Below are 14,682 nucleotides of genomic sequence, written 5' to 3'. Positions count from 1 at the left end.
AGTGCATGCTCAGTGGCATTTTATATCAGATCCAGCTCAGAAGGGTCAAGGAATGAATGTGGCTGCAAATGCCTGGGTCACTTACACATGGGGTGGCTGCTATGGGCGCCCCCGGGACTGTGCGCTCTCTCTCCCGCTCTGGGTGAGCGCTGGGACGCCCAGACCCTGGGATCACGGTGGTCCTGATGGGTGGGGGGGATGGGGTCCCAGGGTTCTGTGCCCAGACTCTGACATTGTGGTCCCAGTCTGATGGCAGAGACACAAACTCTGCTGTTGGGGAGGCTCCAGAGGATGGAGTAGATGTGACCCTATCCTTAAGGAGCCCTAAATATGGTGGGGAGCCCTTCTCTTGGGGAGCCCCGGGTCTGACGATAGGAAGACAGGACGGCTCACATAAATAACCACTGCCCCACCTGTCACCCTCTGCCCTCAGGGCCGCCCTCGGCACCAGTGAACCTCATCTCCAGTGTGAATGGGACATCGGTGACTCTGGAGTGGGCCCCTCCCCTGGACCCAGGTGGCCGCAGTGACGTCACCTACAACGCCGTGTGCCGCCGCTGCCCCTGGGCCCTGAGCCGCTGCGAGGCATGTGGGAGCGGCACCCGCTTTGTGCCCCAGCAGACAAGCCTGGTGCAGGCCAGCCTGCTGGTGGCCAACCTGCTGGCCCACATGAACTACTCCTTCTGGATCGAGGCCGTCAATGGCGTGTCCGACCTGAGCCCTGAGCCCCGCCGGGCCGCCGTGGTCAACATCACCACGAACCAGGCAGGTAGGCGGAGAAGCTCCGGCCCGCAGCTTCCCGGTCTCCCAGCTTTCCCTGCCCCAGGCCCATCCAGGGATCAGAGCTCTGCCGGGACATGCTGTGGGCCTTTAGGCAAGTGCCTCTCTGGCCCTGCCCTTCTCACCAGGACCCAGAGCTAGAGGCTCTTCATTGCCTTTAGAAAAGTGGAACATGTTCTATCAGTAACAGAAACCCCAAAAGCTCAGGGGCAGGCTAGTGTGGCTGTCGAAAGCCTAGGTTCCAGAATTTTCCCTCTCTGCGCCTCTGTTTCCTCCCTGGTGCAATGGGAATAATAGTACCTGCCCGAGGTCCTCTCAGGAGGCTTAAATGAGAGGAATGAAATTGCTTAGCCCAGCACCTGGCCCGTGGTAAATGCTCAATAAATGTCATTAAAAAGTAAAATCACTCTGCTGATCATTTTCCAGAACAGCTGCTACAGCTGCCCCTGGGATAGACTTGGCTTCACTGGCTTGGACCACAGTCATTTATCCATCAGTTTCTGGCCGGCTGGTGGGCTGAATTCACCCCGGAACCTCTTTCTTCCCAAACTCTGGAGGATCGTGCCTGTCAGGTGACAGGCTGGTCCAACAGCCCGCCCAGGGCAGCTTCCTATTAACAGCCACCCTCACCTGTGCCCAGGACCCTCAGACCCCCACCCACCATCTCCTCCCAAAACCATGCAGCCCTGGCCCCACAGACACTATGCCTACCATGTCACAGAGGAAGAAACTGGGGTCTGGAGAGCCACCCAGGGCCACCTGACATAGGAAGTGGCAGAGGCAGGGCTCAAACCCAGGTCTGTGTCACTCCTAAGTGAAGCAGGTCCCCCCAACTCTGAATCCAGGGCATGCTGTTCCCTGGCGCCAGGTCCTCACCCCTTCAGAAGATTCCCTCATTCTACAGCCCTCGTGGAGCACCCACTAAATGCCAAGCGCGGTGCCAGGTGCTGGCAACACAGAGAGAAAGTGACCTATTTGCCCCGTGGTAGAGCCCAGCCCTTGCCCGCCTGTCTCTAGGCACCTGAGGCCCCTGGCAGGCTGGTCCCAATGGAGGGGAGAGCAAGAGAAGCCCACAGCATTCAGGCAGCATCTAGGAAGCCCCAACATTAAAGAGGAAACTAGACCCTGCCTTGAACCTGCCTTCCCTTCCAGCCACCAGACTGTTTCTCTTCCCATAAGACCCTCTCTGTCCGTGCCTGGCGTATCTGCTTCCTCTCCCCTGTGGGCCTTCTCTGCATCTTTCCTCACCTCTCCACAGAAGTCAGCAGCGCTGCATGGCCACATCCATGGGCGCCTCTCCCCTTTCATTTCCTCCACCTGGAAACACTTTTCTCTGGCTCCTGTGTCCCAGCCCACCCCCATTTTCCATCGACCTATGTGGCCTGTCCATCTCATCTTTGTAATCCCACCTCCTCTAAATGGCCTCTAAAGGCCACAGGTCCCTGGGAATGTCCTGGGCCCTCCTCTCTTTCCTGTGTGCCCAGATCCATCTTTTCTGGGTGGCTGTTTCAGGGCCCATGACTTTGAATTTCATCTTCGTACTAACAACCCCAACTCGCAGTCACCAGCGCAGACCTCTCCCCTGGGACCCAGCTGCCCACTCCCATCTCCATTCGGTTGTGTGAAAAACAAACAACCCTGCCACACATGCACCTGCCCTGCCCTAGGACATGGCACCCCCAAACCCAAGCTGTCATCCTTGACTCTCATGCATGCCACATCCATCCGCCTGAAAGCCCCAGGGGCCTCCCTTCAAAATGACCAACTGACTTCCACCCGCCCCGAGTCCATGCCTAAACCACCACAGGAGACCCATCTTGCCTCACCCCCACAAGACATTCTCCACACCACTTCTGAGTGAGCTTTACAAATAGAAGTGAGGGCTGGGCATGGTGGCTCACGCCTGTAATCCCAACATTTTAGGAGGCCAAGGCAGGAGGATTGCTTAAGGCCAGGAGTTTGAGACCAGCCTGGGCAACATGGCAAGACCCCATCTCTGCAAAAAACTTTCTTTTTTTGAGACAATGTCTCAATCTGTCGCCCATGCTAGAGTGCAGTGGCACAATCACAGCTCACTGCAGTCTTGGTCTCCGGAGCCCAAGTAATCCTCCCATCTCAGCCTCCCAAGTAGCTGACCAAAGGCACACAGCACCATGCCCAGTGATTTTTTTTGTAGAGATGGGGTCTCCCTGTATTTCCCAGGCTGATGTGAAACTTCTGGGCTCAAGTGATCCTCCTGCCTCCGCCTCCCACAGTGCTGGGATTACAGGCACGAGCCACCGTGCCCAGCCCCCCAAAATTTTTTAAATGAAAATACGTGAGATCAAGCTGTCCTCAAAGCCCTTCACAGCCCAGGCTGAGAGCACGTGCAATTCAGACATTCTCATGGCCTGTGGCCCCACATGGCTTTGCCCCTGCCTGCCTCTCCAAAGCACCTCTTTTCCCTGGCTCACTCTCTTCTGGCCACGATGGCCTCCGTTGTCCCTCGTTGAACACGCTGGGTCTTTCCCTGCTGCTAGGCCGTGGCCTGGCTTCTCCTTCAGAATGACTCGCTCTTCCCCTGACATTCCCATGCCTGGCTCCTCTGCCCTGGAAGCTCCCCCGACCATCGCAGCTGAAATGGCCCAGTGCCCTTCCGGGCCCTGCGGACATCTTCTCCATCACAGCACCCCTTCCTACCTTTCCCAGCACCAAAAGAACCCCCATTCTCCTGTTTATTGGACGCCCTGTCTCCTTTCCTGGGACAGAAGCTCCTTGAGGGCTGTCTTAGGCACCGCAGTGCTCCTGGCTCCTCGCCCCATGCTCAGCATGTGATAGGCACTCAGGAGTTCTAAAGGATCAAGCAACAGCTCTAAGCAAATGGGGAGGACTGTGCTCAAAGACCATCTGCCCCTCCTGCCTCACCATCGCCACTTCTCTACACCCAGCTTCTCCCTGGAGCACTCCCACTCTGGGCCCTGGTCTCACTCTGTCCGCCCCCATCCCACAGCACCTCCTGCTTTGGTTTTTAAGAGACACACCCTGTATGTCCCTTGCAAACAGTGGCCTCATCGAATCCTCCCCTCCCCCTGGCAGGTGGTGCTCACTAGCTTCACTTTATAGAAGGGGACCTGGCGTCCACAGACAGCAAGTGACTCACCCAGGGTCCCAGCTAGCAAGAGAGGGAGCCGAGTCCCGAACCCACGCCTGGCTCCTGGGCTGGTGGGCTTTACCCTGGACCACACCCTTCCAGTGCAACTCTGGAGCTGCTTCTTAATTTCTCATGCCAGAATCAGCAGCAGCATTTATTGAGCACCTACTGTGTGTAGTGCCTGCCCTCAGGGAGCTCCCAGTTATGCTGAGGATGCCCAGACATGAGGCAAGACTTAGTCACGTAGGGTAGAGAGTCAGAATTCAGAGTGAGCAGAGGGGAGGAGGAGGCCTGAGGGCTGGAGGGGTAGGAAGGACAGCGCAGTTCTCTCTGTTTGGCTGTGGCTGTGGCTGTGTCTGACCCCTCCTAGCAGGCTCCCCACAGGGCTGACTGCACCTGAGCCAGGAGGCAGGGATGCATGAAGAAAGGCACGGGTGACTCCGTCAAGGAGGGAGGGGTGGATGGGCAACCAAGTATGAATACCTGGGGCTCAGCTCACCCCCTTCCCTCAGCATCCAGAGTTGTCCCAGCTACGCCCTCCAAACCCAGGCAGTAAGGGCCCCGTTCCTCCATTCTTTCTACACTTCTTTCGCCTGACCTTTCCTCCTTCCTCAAGCACTCCCAAGCAGCTGGTCCATGCCAGGCCCTGGGCTGGAGAGCGAGACTCAAACCTCTTCTTGGCCAAGCCAACCTTAGCATCCCAGACCATGCCAGGCCACACCAACCCCAGGGGACTGACCCCAAGTGGCCACCAGTGATTTGTTGGGAGAACTGGAGGGTGCTGGCTGTCCTGGGGCTGGGGCAGGACCGTCAGGAAGCTGAGCAGGGCTGGAACCAGGATCCCCAGGTGGAGCCTGGGAAGGGGTGGAAGAGAGGCCACCCCTTGTCTCCCATCCGCCCATCTGATGGGATTGGCCACCCCAGCCCCGTCCCAGGTGGTGGTGATCCGGCAAGAGCGGGCAGGGCAGACCAGCGTCTCGCTACTGTGGCAGGAGCCTGAGCAGCCCAACGGCATCATCCTGGAGTATGAGATCAAGTACTACGAGAAGGTACCATGGGCAAGACTGAGCGGGCGGGGCTGGGCCATTAGGGCAGGGCCCACTGACCACTGTCCCGTGGCAGGACAAGGAGATGCAGAGCTACTCCACCCTCAAGGCCGTCACTACCAGAGCCACCGTCTCCGGCCTCAAGCCAGGCACGCGCTATGTGTTCCAGGTCCGAGCCCGCACCTCGGCAGGCTGTGGCCGCTTCAGCCAGGCCATGGAGGTGGAGACCGGGAAACCCCGTGAGTGCAGGGAGGAGGTGGGCATGGGCATGGAGCAGCCCAGGTGCCAGGACCCTGGGGTTAGGGGGTGGCTGAGAAGAGAGTTAGTGCGGGCTGAGCTGGTGCCAATGCAGGATTTCTGCTCTGCTTGCCCTACCAAGTGGGGTTGTCGGAGTTTTTTGTTTAATTGAGACAGTTTCACTCTGCCACCCAGGCTGGAGTGCAGTGGCGTGATCTCGGCTTATTGCAGCCTCCGCCTCCTGAGTAGGGTTCAAGGGATTCTTCTGCTTCAGCCTCCACAGTAGTTGGAATTACAGGTTTGAGCCAACGCACCCGACTACTTTTTTTTTGTAGATGGAGTCTTGCTCTGTCGCCCAGGCTAGAGTGCAGTGGCGTGATCTCGACTCACTGCAACCTCCACCTCCCAGGTTCAAGCAATTCTCCTGCCTCTGCCTCCCGAGTAGCTGGGACTACAGGCGCCTCCCCACCATGCCCAGCTAATGTTTGTATTTTTAGTAGAGACAGGATTTCACCATCTTGGCCAGGCTGGTCTCCTCGAACGCTTGACCTTGTGATCCACCCACCTGAGCATCCCAAAGTGCTGGGATTACAGACATGAGCCACCGCTGCCAGCCTAATTTTTTGTGTATTTAATAGAAATGGGGTTTCACCGTGTTGACCAGGCTGGTCTTGAACTCCTGACCTCAGGTGATCCACCCGCCTTGGCCTCCCAAAGTGCTGGGATTACAGGCATGAGCCACTGCACCCGGCCTCTGTCGGCATTTTCGCAGATGAAAAACCGAGGCTCAGAGAAGGACAGTTGCTCACCTAAGGCAGCAGAGATGGTGACAGCACCCCACACACAATGGCTGGTACTGAGATCAGTGTCAGGGTCTGGGACCAGCAGCATTGGTCTCACCTGGGGACTTACAAAAAATGCGAATTCCCAGTCCGCACCCTAGCCCTTCAGAAACCCTGTGGGTTGGGCCCACCCATTTGGGTTTTAACAAGCCCTTGGTGATCCCCAGGCACTGTCACATTTGGGACCCTCTGGCTTCGAGGCTGTCCCTTTCACTCTCCTGCCCCAATCTCCAGCCTGAGTCAGGGTCTCCTGTATGTGCACCCACCGCGTGCTGGAGCTAGGACAGAGATAGCGACCACCCACCTGGCACTCGCTGGGCGTCTGAGTGCCTCCGGTGCTTGTAGGCCTGGCACCCCCTCGAGACCACCCAGATGGGAATCCTGAGCCCTCCATCCTATGTACTGTGTGGCCTCGAGTCAGTTCCTTGAGTTCTCTGAGCCTCAGCTTCCCATCTGAAAACTGAAGATAATGCTGGGGTCTCCCAGGAAGGGATGTGGGGAGGGTTTACTGAGGCTTGAAGGTATAGCTCTCAGCACACTCCGTGTTGTCACTGTCAGGATTAACAGGAAGGACAGGCGTTTGTTTATTGGCTCAGAGGACACACGAGTCTTCCCCGGTCCCACATCCCCAAGAAGCAGCGGCACCAGCATTAGGAAGCCGGGGCATCCAGGTCTTAGGAACTTGAAGAGGAAGCTTAGGAGAGGGTGGGGTGGGAGTAGAGGAGGAGCTGGCCTGCGCCCTGACTCTGGGCTGGCTCATGGCTAAGGAGGCTCCCCACTGGCGCCAGGGTCCCAGCCGGGCAGGCTCAGAGGACTGCCAGATCCCTGGGCCCAAGGCCAAGGCTGAGAGCCTGGTCCCCCAACCCTGGCTTTCCCCTGCAGGGCCCCGCTATGACACCAGGACCATTGTCTGGATCTGCCTGACTCTTATCACGGGCCTGGTGGTGCTTCTGCTCCTGCTTATCTGCAAGAAGAGGTGGGTGGTCTGGCCCAGCCACACCCAGCCCCTCCTCTCAAGCGCTGTACCTCCTGCCTGCCCCCAGCCCCACCGAGCCGGTGGTCCCCGTGTGCCTGGGGCTGGCTCACTTACAAATACATCACCTTATTTAACCTAATGACATGCCAGTGATGTAGAGATTCTGACCTCACTTTGCAGGTGAGTAAATTGGGGATCAGAGAGGCTAGGCTTCTTGCCAGAATCACACAGTTGATAAATGCCAGAGCTAGGACACGAGCCTAGGTCTGTCAAACTCAAGCCCGTACTCTCAGTTACTTTGTCCTCTCCACTCCATTTTGGAGGGAGGTAGAGACAGGATAGTATGTGGGCTTGGGGTTCCAGACAATGAGGATCATCTAATTGATGGAGAAATGGTGACCCAGGGAAGGGAAGGGGCTGGCCAAGGTCACCCAGTGTTGTTTGCCACAGAAGCCTCATCTCCCAATGCCCCACCAACAGTGGTTTCATATAACATTGGGCTGACAGCATCGTAGACTTTGCCAAGAGGGTCAGGTGGACTCGAGGGCATTTTGAGGATCGCACAGTGCTTGTGACCGTCACGGCGGTCACAGTTTAGCTGGGTTGAGAGCCTGAGGTCAGGGACTTTCCCCTGCAGACTTTGTAAGGAGCAGGAGCTGACCTGTCAGGGGAAGGGGCATGAAGAGAGAAGCCATGACTCGTCCCCTGGTTGGGGTCAGGTCCTGGGCTAGGGATGGCCTGGCCTCAGGCAGGGCGGTGCCCTCCTCTGCAGGCACTGTGGCTACAGCAAGGCCTTCCAGGACTCAGACGAGGAGAAGATGCACTATCAGAACGGACAGGGTGAGTGCAGGGGCACTGGGGCAGAGGGAAGACCACAGGGGGACCCAGTGCTGGACTGGGGGTGTCACAGATGGGAAGGAGGAAGGTGCCCAGTGAAAAGACCAGAGCCTGAGAGACAGACTCCAGGATGTCACAGAGACCTGGTGTCCCAGAGGGCAGCGCCATTCATGCCTCTTGGACTCTCAGACTACTTCAGGATGCTGGAGATCCTCTCCCCAGGGAAGGGCACACATTTGTATATGATTTCGGAGTGGGAGTTCATATACTCTTCGACAAGAACCCCTACTATGGAGAGATTTTCAGGATCCTGTGGAGATCCCAGACAACAAAGCGAATCTGGGGATGCCTCCCTCCATGCCCCACTCCTGTGCCCATGGCAGTCATTAGCATCAAGCATGGTGCCAGTTCCCACCAGGCCTGGGTGCAGCCTCAGACTCCTCCTTAACTACTTTATTTATTTATTTATTTATTTATTTATTTATTTATTTATTTATTTATTCTGAGATGGAGTCTCACTCTGTCACCCAGGCTGGAGTGCAGTGGCTCAATCTCAGCTCACTGCAACCTCTGCCTCCAGAGTTCAAGTGATTCTTCTGCCTCAGCCTCCCAAGTAGCTGGGACTACAAGCGTGCACCAACACTTACTGCTAATTTTTGTATTTTTAGTAGAGGTGAGGTTTCACCATGTTGGCCAGGCTGGTCTTGAACTCCTGACCTCAAGTGATCCACCCGCCTCAGCCTCCCAAAGTGCTGGGATTACAGGCGTGAACCAACGCGCCTGGCCAGAAACTATTTTCAACGAATCAAAGTTGACTCTTGTGGCAAAAACTTATTTTTGCTACATCCCTACTCCAGAACAATTGAGAAAGATCTCAAGGACTGTAAAAGTGACCCCAGAAAATCACAGACATGCCCAGAACTCTCTGGAGACTCCACAGCCCCATAGAAATCCCAGAGCGACTCCAGATACCCCGCTTTCACGTGGGAAGTACTTATGGGGTGCGTGTCGTTTGCCAGCACATCCAGAGATTCCCAGAGACACCCCTTACTCCACCCAGACCCATCCCAGGCCCAGGGACTGCTGGGAGAGAGAAATCCCTCCTGGGCCCCACTGAAGGGCCTCCTCCCGCCCCTCAGCACCCCCACCTGTCTTCCTACCCCTGCACCACCCCCCGGGAAAGCTCCCAGAGCCCCAGTTCTATGCGGAACCCCACACCTACGAGGAGCCAGGCCGGGCAGGCCGCAGTTTCACCCGGGAGATCGAGGCCTCTAGGATCCACATCGAGAAAATCATCGGCTCTGGTGAGTCTCAGGGGTTGTGAGGGCGGGGGCTGCACGGGGCAAGGTGGGGGCACCCAGGGCAGAGGAAGCTTGTGACCCAAGGGTCTGGCAGGCCCAGGGGACGCAAGGGCCTGGGAGCCTGGGGGAGTCTGAGGGTCCCACTGCCCCCCCCTCCCCACCTGCCCCTCTCGGGGCCTGCAGGAGAGTCCGGGGAAGTCTGCTACGGGAGGCTGCGGGTGCCAGGGCAGCGGGATGTGCCCGTGGCCATCAAGGCCCTCAAAGCCGGCTACACGGAGAGACAGCGGCGGGACTTCCTGAGTGAGGCGTCCATCATGGGGCAATTCGACCACCCCAACATTATCCGCCTTGAGGGTGTCGTCACCCGCGGTAGGTGCCGGGCGAGGACAGCCTCCCCCTGCAGTGCCCCTCCTGCCTGGACAGGCCTCTGGGTCCATCCCCTCATCCATCCTGCTCTGCCCCACCTGACCCTGTCCTCTTGGTTCAGGTCCCCAAATGACTCGGGGTGCCCAGAGCCTGGGACCCCAGTGGAAACCCAAGGCACCCTGGGGCTTCCAGTGCTGGCACAGGTCCTGGGATGGCAGCATGCTCCTGGGGTCTCTGATCAGCAGCCCTGAGCCCCAACCAAGAGCCACCCTCTCCCCACTGCCCGCCCCAGGCCGCCTGGCAATGATCGTGACGGAGTACATGGAGAACGGCTCCCTGGACGTCTTCCTGAGGGTGCGTGTCCCACCCCTGCCTCTTGCATGGGCTTGGGGAGGGAGGTTCAGTCTGGGTTTTGGGAGATAGTGCAAAGCCCTCTAAGCCTCCCCCCTGGCTTGGACACCACAGGCCGGGGAGTGGGAGGCAGGTATAGGGAGGAGGTCTTCGCAGTCAGCCAGTCAAACTGCCTTTCGGCCCCCATTGCATGAAAGTCCCTCTGCTCCACGGGGTCCTGCTGCCCTCACGCAGGCCGAGGGAGGTGCCTCTGTGGGAATCCAGGCCCCACCCAGCTGGGGGACATGCTGGCTGTGGCGGAGACGGCGGGATTCCCAGCTGCTGCCCTGCAGTTTCTTTGATGGGTGCTCTTAGGCACAGAGCTTAACCTCTCTGGGCCTCCATCTCTCGTTCCACAAAATGGGTAAGCCGCCACGCTGCCCCGCCCACCTCGCAGGGCTGCTCTGAGGGCAAATGAGACCAGGAGAATAACCCTTAACTGCAAGGTGCCTCAGAAGCATGGAGCACTTGGTAAATTGCAAAGCGCCATCTAGAGCATCCTACTGATGGGAGGGGCTCCTGTTCACGGACCAGGCGCCTCACTGGGCCTTCCTGAAGCCCAAGCCGTGTCCCCCTGCAGACCCACGACGGGCAGTTCACCATCATGCAGCTGGTGGGCATGCTCAGAGGAGTGGGTGCCGGCATGCGCTACCTCTCAGACCTGGGCTACGTCCACCGAGACCTGGCCGCCCGCAACGTCCTGGTTGACAGCAACCTGGTCTGCAAGGTGTCTGACTTTGGACTCTCACGGGTGCTGGAGGACGACCCGGATGCTGCCTACACCACCACGGTGCGTTGCCCACACTCCTTCCGGCTAGACTGGGGAGTGGGGAGGTGGCGCCGGTGGCACCCAGGGCCCGACAATTCTTCTGCAAGTAGTTGAATGAAGTTGGCAGTTTCGGGGTGGCCCTCAACCTGGGGCACATCCTGTTTCTCCTCTTCACACCAGTGCCTTCCTCTGGGAAATGGGAACTGCCTTGCCTGCCTTTCTTCTGTCACCAGGTGGCCAGGGGGGACCCCAGGGCTGGTCCCCATGGTCACTCACTCACCAGGAGACTTCAGGAGGATTGGAATCTCCCTGAATTGTACCCAGACTCACATCTGTCTCTAAAGTTTGCCTAAAACCCAGCTGTTTTCAAACGTGCTCCATGGGGATTTGGACCTCTCTAGAAGTGCCTTGGGGCGGCCTTAAAGGCAGGAGCTGAGTGCACAGGGGTCAGTTTCCACCCCGCCCCGACAGGAGCCCTCCCTTAGCCTCTGTCCCACAGCCTCTGAGTAAGGTTTCACGTGGAGAAAGGATCCTGTGACAACAAAAGAAAGAAGGAAGGAAAGGAAGGAGGGGGTGGAGAGAGGGAGGAAGGAGGAGGCGAAGGAGGGAAGGAAGGAAGGAGGGAAGGAAGGGGAGGGGAGGGGAGTGTGGAGGGGAGGGGAGGGGAAAGGGGAGCGAAAGGAAGGGAGGGAGGGAATGACGAGGGGAATGGGGGAGGAAGGAGGGGAGGGAGAGACGGAGGGAGGGAGGAAGGAAAGAAATGAAGGAAGGAGAGAAGGAGGGACGGAGGGAGGAAGAGAAGAAGGGAGGCAGGAAGGAAGGAGAGAAGGAGAGAATGAAGGGATGGAGGAAGGTGGGAGGGAAAGAAGAAAGGAGGGAAGGAAGGACAGAAGGAGGGAGGAAAGAAGGAGGGAAGGAAGGGAGGGAGGAGGAAGGGAGGAAGGAAGGAAGGAGAAAGGAGAAGGAAGTGGGGGAAGAGAAGGAAGAGGAAGAGTTGGAAAACGACTAGGCTGTGGCCCCTGAGCCCCCTTGGCTTGTGACTGGTACTGGCTGAGCACCTGCTCGTGCCAGGTGTCTCACTCCTTCCTTCCTTCGTCTTCACAGCGGCTCTTGAGGGGCCTCCCTCAGGACAGGTGCTCTGGGAAGGTGGGGGCTGTGTTGTCCCTCTGGACTGGGAAACAGGACCCCGGTGTTTAGCTCTCTGACTCAGAGGGCTCGGGGGACACCCTGCCAGGCCTGGGCAGCCCCTCGACTCTTGTGTGTCCATCGCAGGGCGGGAAGATCCCCATCCGCTGGACAGCCCCAGAGGCCATTGCCTTCCGCACCTTCTCCTCGGCCAGCGACGTGTGGAGCTTCGGTGTGGTCATGTGGGAGGTGCTGGCCTACGGGGAGCGGCCCTACTGGAACATGACCAACCGGGATGTGAGTACCGGGCCCTGGCAGGGCCGCAGGTGGTGAAGACTTGGGGTGCCAGGAGGAACAGCTGAGCCCAGCGCTGATCCCCCACAGGTCATCAGCTCCGTGGAGGAGGGGTACCGCCTGCCCGCACCCATGGGCTGCCCCCGCGCCCTGCACCAGCTCATGCTCGACTGCTGGCACAAGGACCGGGCGCAGCGGCCTCGCTTCTCCCAGATTGTCAGTGTCCTCGACGCACTGATCCGCAGCCCCGAGAGTCTCAGGGCCACCGCCACTGTCAGCAGGTGCCTCGTGCCCACCCCAGCTCCTCGAGGCCCAGCTGCCTCCCAGTATTGCCCCAGATCTGTCCCTGGGACAGTTTGGCCCTGACACCTGGACCAGGCCCAGCCTGGGCTCCCAGCCCCTGCCCTTCCTGACCCCTTCCTCAGCCTGCCTTTTCTGGGGGGTCCAACCTCCCGAAACCCCTGGCCACTTACCAAAGGCCCCTGTGCCTCAGGTGCCCACCCCCTGCCTTCGCCCGGAGCTGCTTTGACCTCCGAGGGGGCAGCGGTGGCGGCGGGGGCCTCACCGTGGGGGACTGGCTGGACTCCATCCGCATGGGCCGGTACCGAGACCACTTCGCTGCGGGCGGCTACTCCTCCCTGGGCATGGTGCTACGCATGAACGCCCAGTGAGTGATGGGGGGGCTGGCGGCCCATGCGTGTGGGGGCAGGGGCGGGGACCCAGAGGCAGGGCCGCCGGGGAGGCTGCAGGTCCAGATCCATGGCCCTGGCTGTGTGCGAGGCTCCCAGCCTCCCAGGCCCAACTGGCCAGCAGCACCCTTCCTTCACAGAGACGTGCGTGCCCTGGGCATCACCCTCATGGGTCACCAGAAGAAGATCCTAGGCAGCATTCAGACCATGCGGGCCCAGCTGACCAGCACCCAGGGGCCCCGCCGGCACCTCTGATGCACAGCCGACAGGGCCCAGGTGGCCAGCCCTCCCCAGGTCATGCCAGCAGCAGAGGACGTGCGGGGCTGGCAGCAGGCAGGGCGGCCCCAGGGCTCTGCCCTCCTCTCGGGCGCTAGGGGGGCTGAAGGCTCCGCCACAGGACCTGGAGTTATCAGGGGTCAGGTGCCTGGGAAGGGGCCTTTGGTGACCACCCTGGCCAGGACACCCGTCCCCCAGGGCAGGCGCCTTCTCTTTTCCGGAGCCTGGGGCCTCCACGCCACAGAGTCCAACAGGGACGTCCCTCGCCTGCCTCTGTGTGCGTGTGTGTGTGTGTGGTGGGGGGTGTTCTCACAAGGTCAGGGGATCCCGTGTGAACAATGTGTGATCATGTGTGTCCACCCCTTCGGGTCTCAGCATGGATGTATGCATGTTATGAGCGTGTGCGTATCTGTTAAGCCTGGAGGCACATGTGGGTGATGGTGGATGATGTGTCATGAATGAGGAGATGTGTGAGCAGGGAACTCAGTGTGTGACACCGCCAGGTCCAGCACCCACAGGGATGGGGGAGAGGTACACCCCTACATCCCCACATGCCTGGAGGCTGGAGCCAGGGGCCACTTCTGAACTGCACCAGCACCAGGCCCACCCTCATCTCTGCCTGGGTGAGCCCACCCTGGCTGTATCTCAGGTCTGGGTCCTCCCTCTAGCTGAGGAGGCCACCTGCAGCCTCCACCCAGCTCCCACCGCTGCTTCAACGGGAAAACAGGGTTCCCGGCCAGTCCTGCTGGCTGCCTTCGTGGAGGCATCGTGGCAGAGCACATGAGACGCCCTCAGCTGGGCTTGGCTGCCTGGCCAGGGCCAGGGGCTCAGCAGCCCACTCTAGCCTCTGATGCCTTCCCTCCGCGGCCCCGGTCTCCTCACTCAAAGTCCCTTCGCCAACCTTTCACTGCCCAGCCCTGACACCTCCCCCTTGTCCCCCAGGCCTAGGATCAGGGACCAGAGGATCCTACCTTCTCAGCCCCCAGCCCCGCCCTTCCTGTAGCATATGGGGAGACCGAGGCCTGGAGAGAGGGGTGATGCCCCGTCCCAGGTCGCACCACAACCAAGTGGCAGAGTCAGGGCTCCTGCCTCCCACCAAGGCTCTTGTCCCCATACACCATCCCACGTGGGCGCTGGGGGTGGAGGTGCCCTGGAAGCCCCACCCCCTCACACTGACCTCCCCTTTCGGCCCACCAGGGTATGTAAATATCTCTTTTCTACCATGTCAGAATATTTTTTCCTCACTCCTGACAATGCAAAAATGGTCTTCAAAGCACATAAAAAGCACCCAGGGTGATAAAGCCCCATCCCGGAAGCCGTTGGCAGGCAGGGTAGCAGGAACCCCACCGTGTGCCCCCTGCCAGCCCCAGAGGGAGGGGCAAGCCCAGTTCCCCAGCCCTGCCCCCCCTCCCCACAGCCAACACAGCTATCCCGCGGGGACACCAGCACTGAGCCCCCTCTCCCTCCTGCAATAATTCGGGGAGTCTCAGCCCCATCCAGGTGCCGCGGCCAGCTCTCTACACCTCTATATATTATATTACTATATAGCCGAGCTGTTCTTCCTTCCTATGGAAGTCGGAAACATGGTCAGAACACGATCTGGGGCGGGGGGAATCCTGTCTTC

At 59.3% G+C, this 14,682-nt stretch overlaps 1 protein-coding gene across 1 annotated transcript in view; it reads left to right on the top strand.

The window, feature by feature from the left end:
* EPHA8 (EPH receptor A8) overlaps positions 1-13,059 on the top strand; it is a 36,686-nt gene extending 23,627 nt beyond the window's left edge. Inside the window, exons 5-17 of the mRNA XM_023219858.2 lie at positions 434-769; positions 4,835-4,959; positions 5,033-5,195; positions 6,918-7,011; positions 7,784-7,851; positions 8,988-9,152; positions 9,333-9,518; positions 9,808-9,869; positions 10,486-10,695; positions 11,947-12,096; positions 12,184-12,374; positions 12,587-12,760; positions 12,923-13,059. Of these exons, the coding sequence (XP_023075626.1) occupies positions 434-769; positions 4,835-4,959; positions 5,033-5,195; positions 6,918-7,011; positions 7,784-7,851; positions 8,988-9,152; positions 9,333-9,518; positions 9,808-9,869; positions 10,486-10,695; positions 11,947-12,096; positions 12,184-12,374; positions 12,587-12,760; positions 12,923-13,037 (2,039 nt within the window). The 3' untranslated portion in view covers positions 13,038-13,059. The remainder of the gene's footprint in view (positions 1-433; positions 770-4,834; positions 4,960-5,032; positions 5,196-6,917; positions 7,012-7,783; positions 7,852-8,987; positions 9,153-9,332; positions 9,519-9,807; positions 9,870-10,485; positions 10,696-11,946; positions 12,097-12,183; positions 12,375-12,586; positions 12,761-12,922) is intronic.
* The last annotated feature ends 1,623 nt before the right edge of the window (positions 13,060-14,682 follow it).

This window comes from Piliocolobus tephrosceles, chromosome 1, assembly GCF_002776525.5.
Source record: "Piliocolobus tephrosceles isolate RC106 chromosome 1, ASM277652v3, whole genome shotgun sequence".
Taxonomy (NCBI): Eukaryota; Metazoa; Chordata; class Mammalia; order Primates; family Cercopithecidae; genus Piliocolobus; species Piliocolobus tephrosceles.
This window is presented reverse-complemented; position numbering and strand designations above follow the sequence as displayed.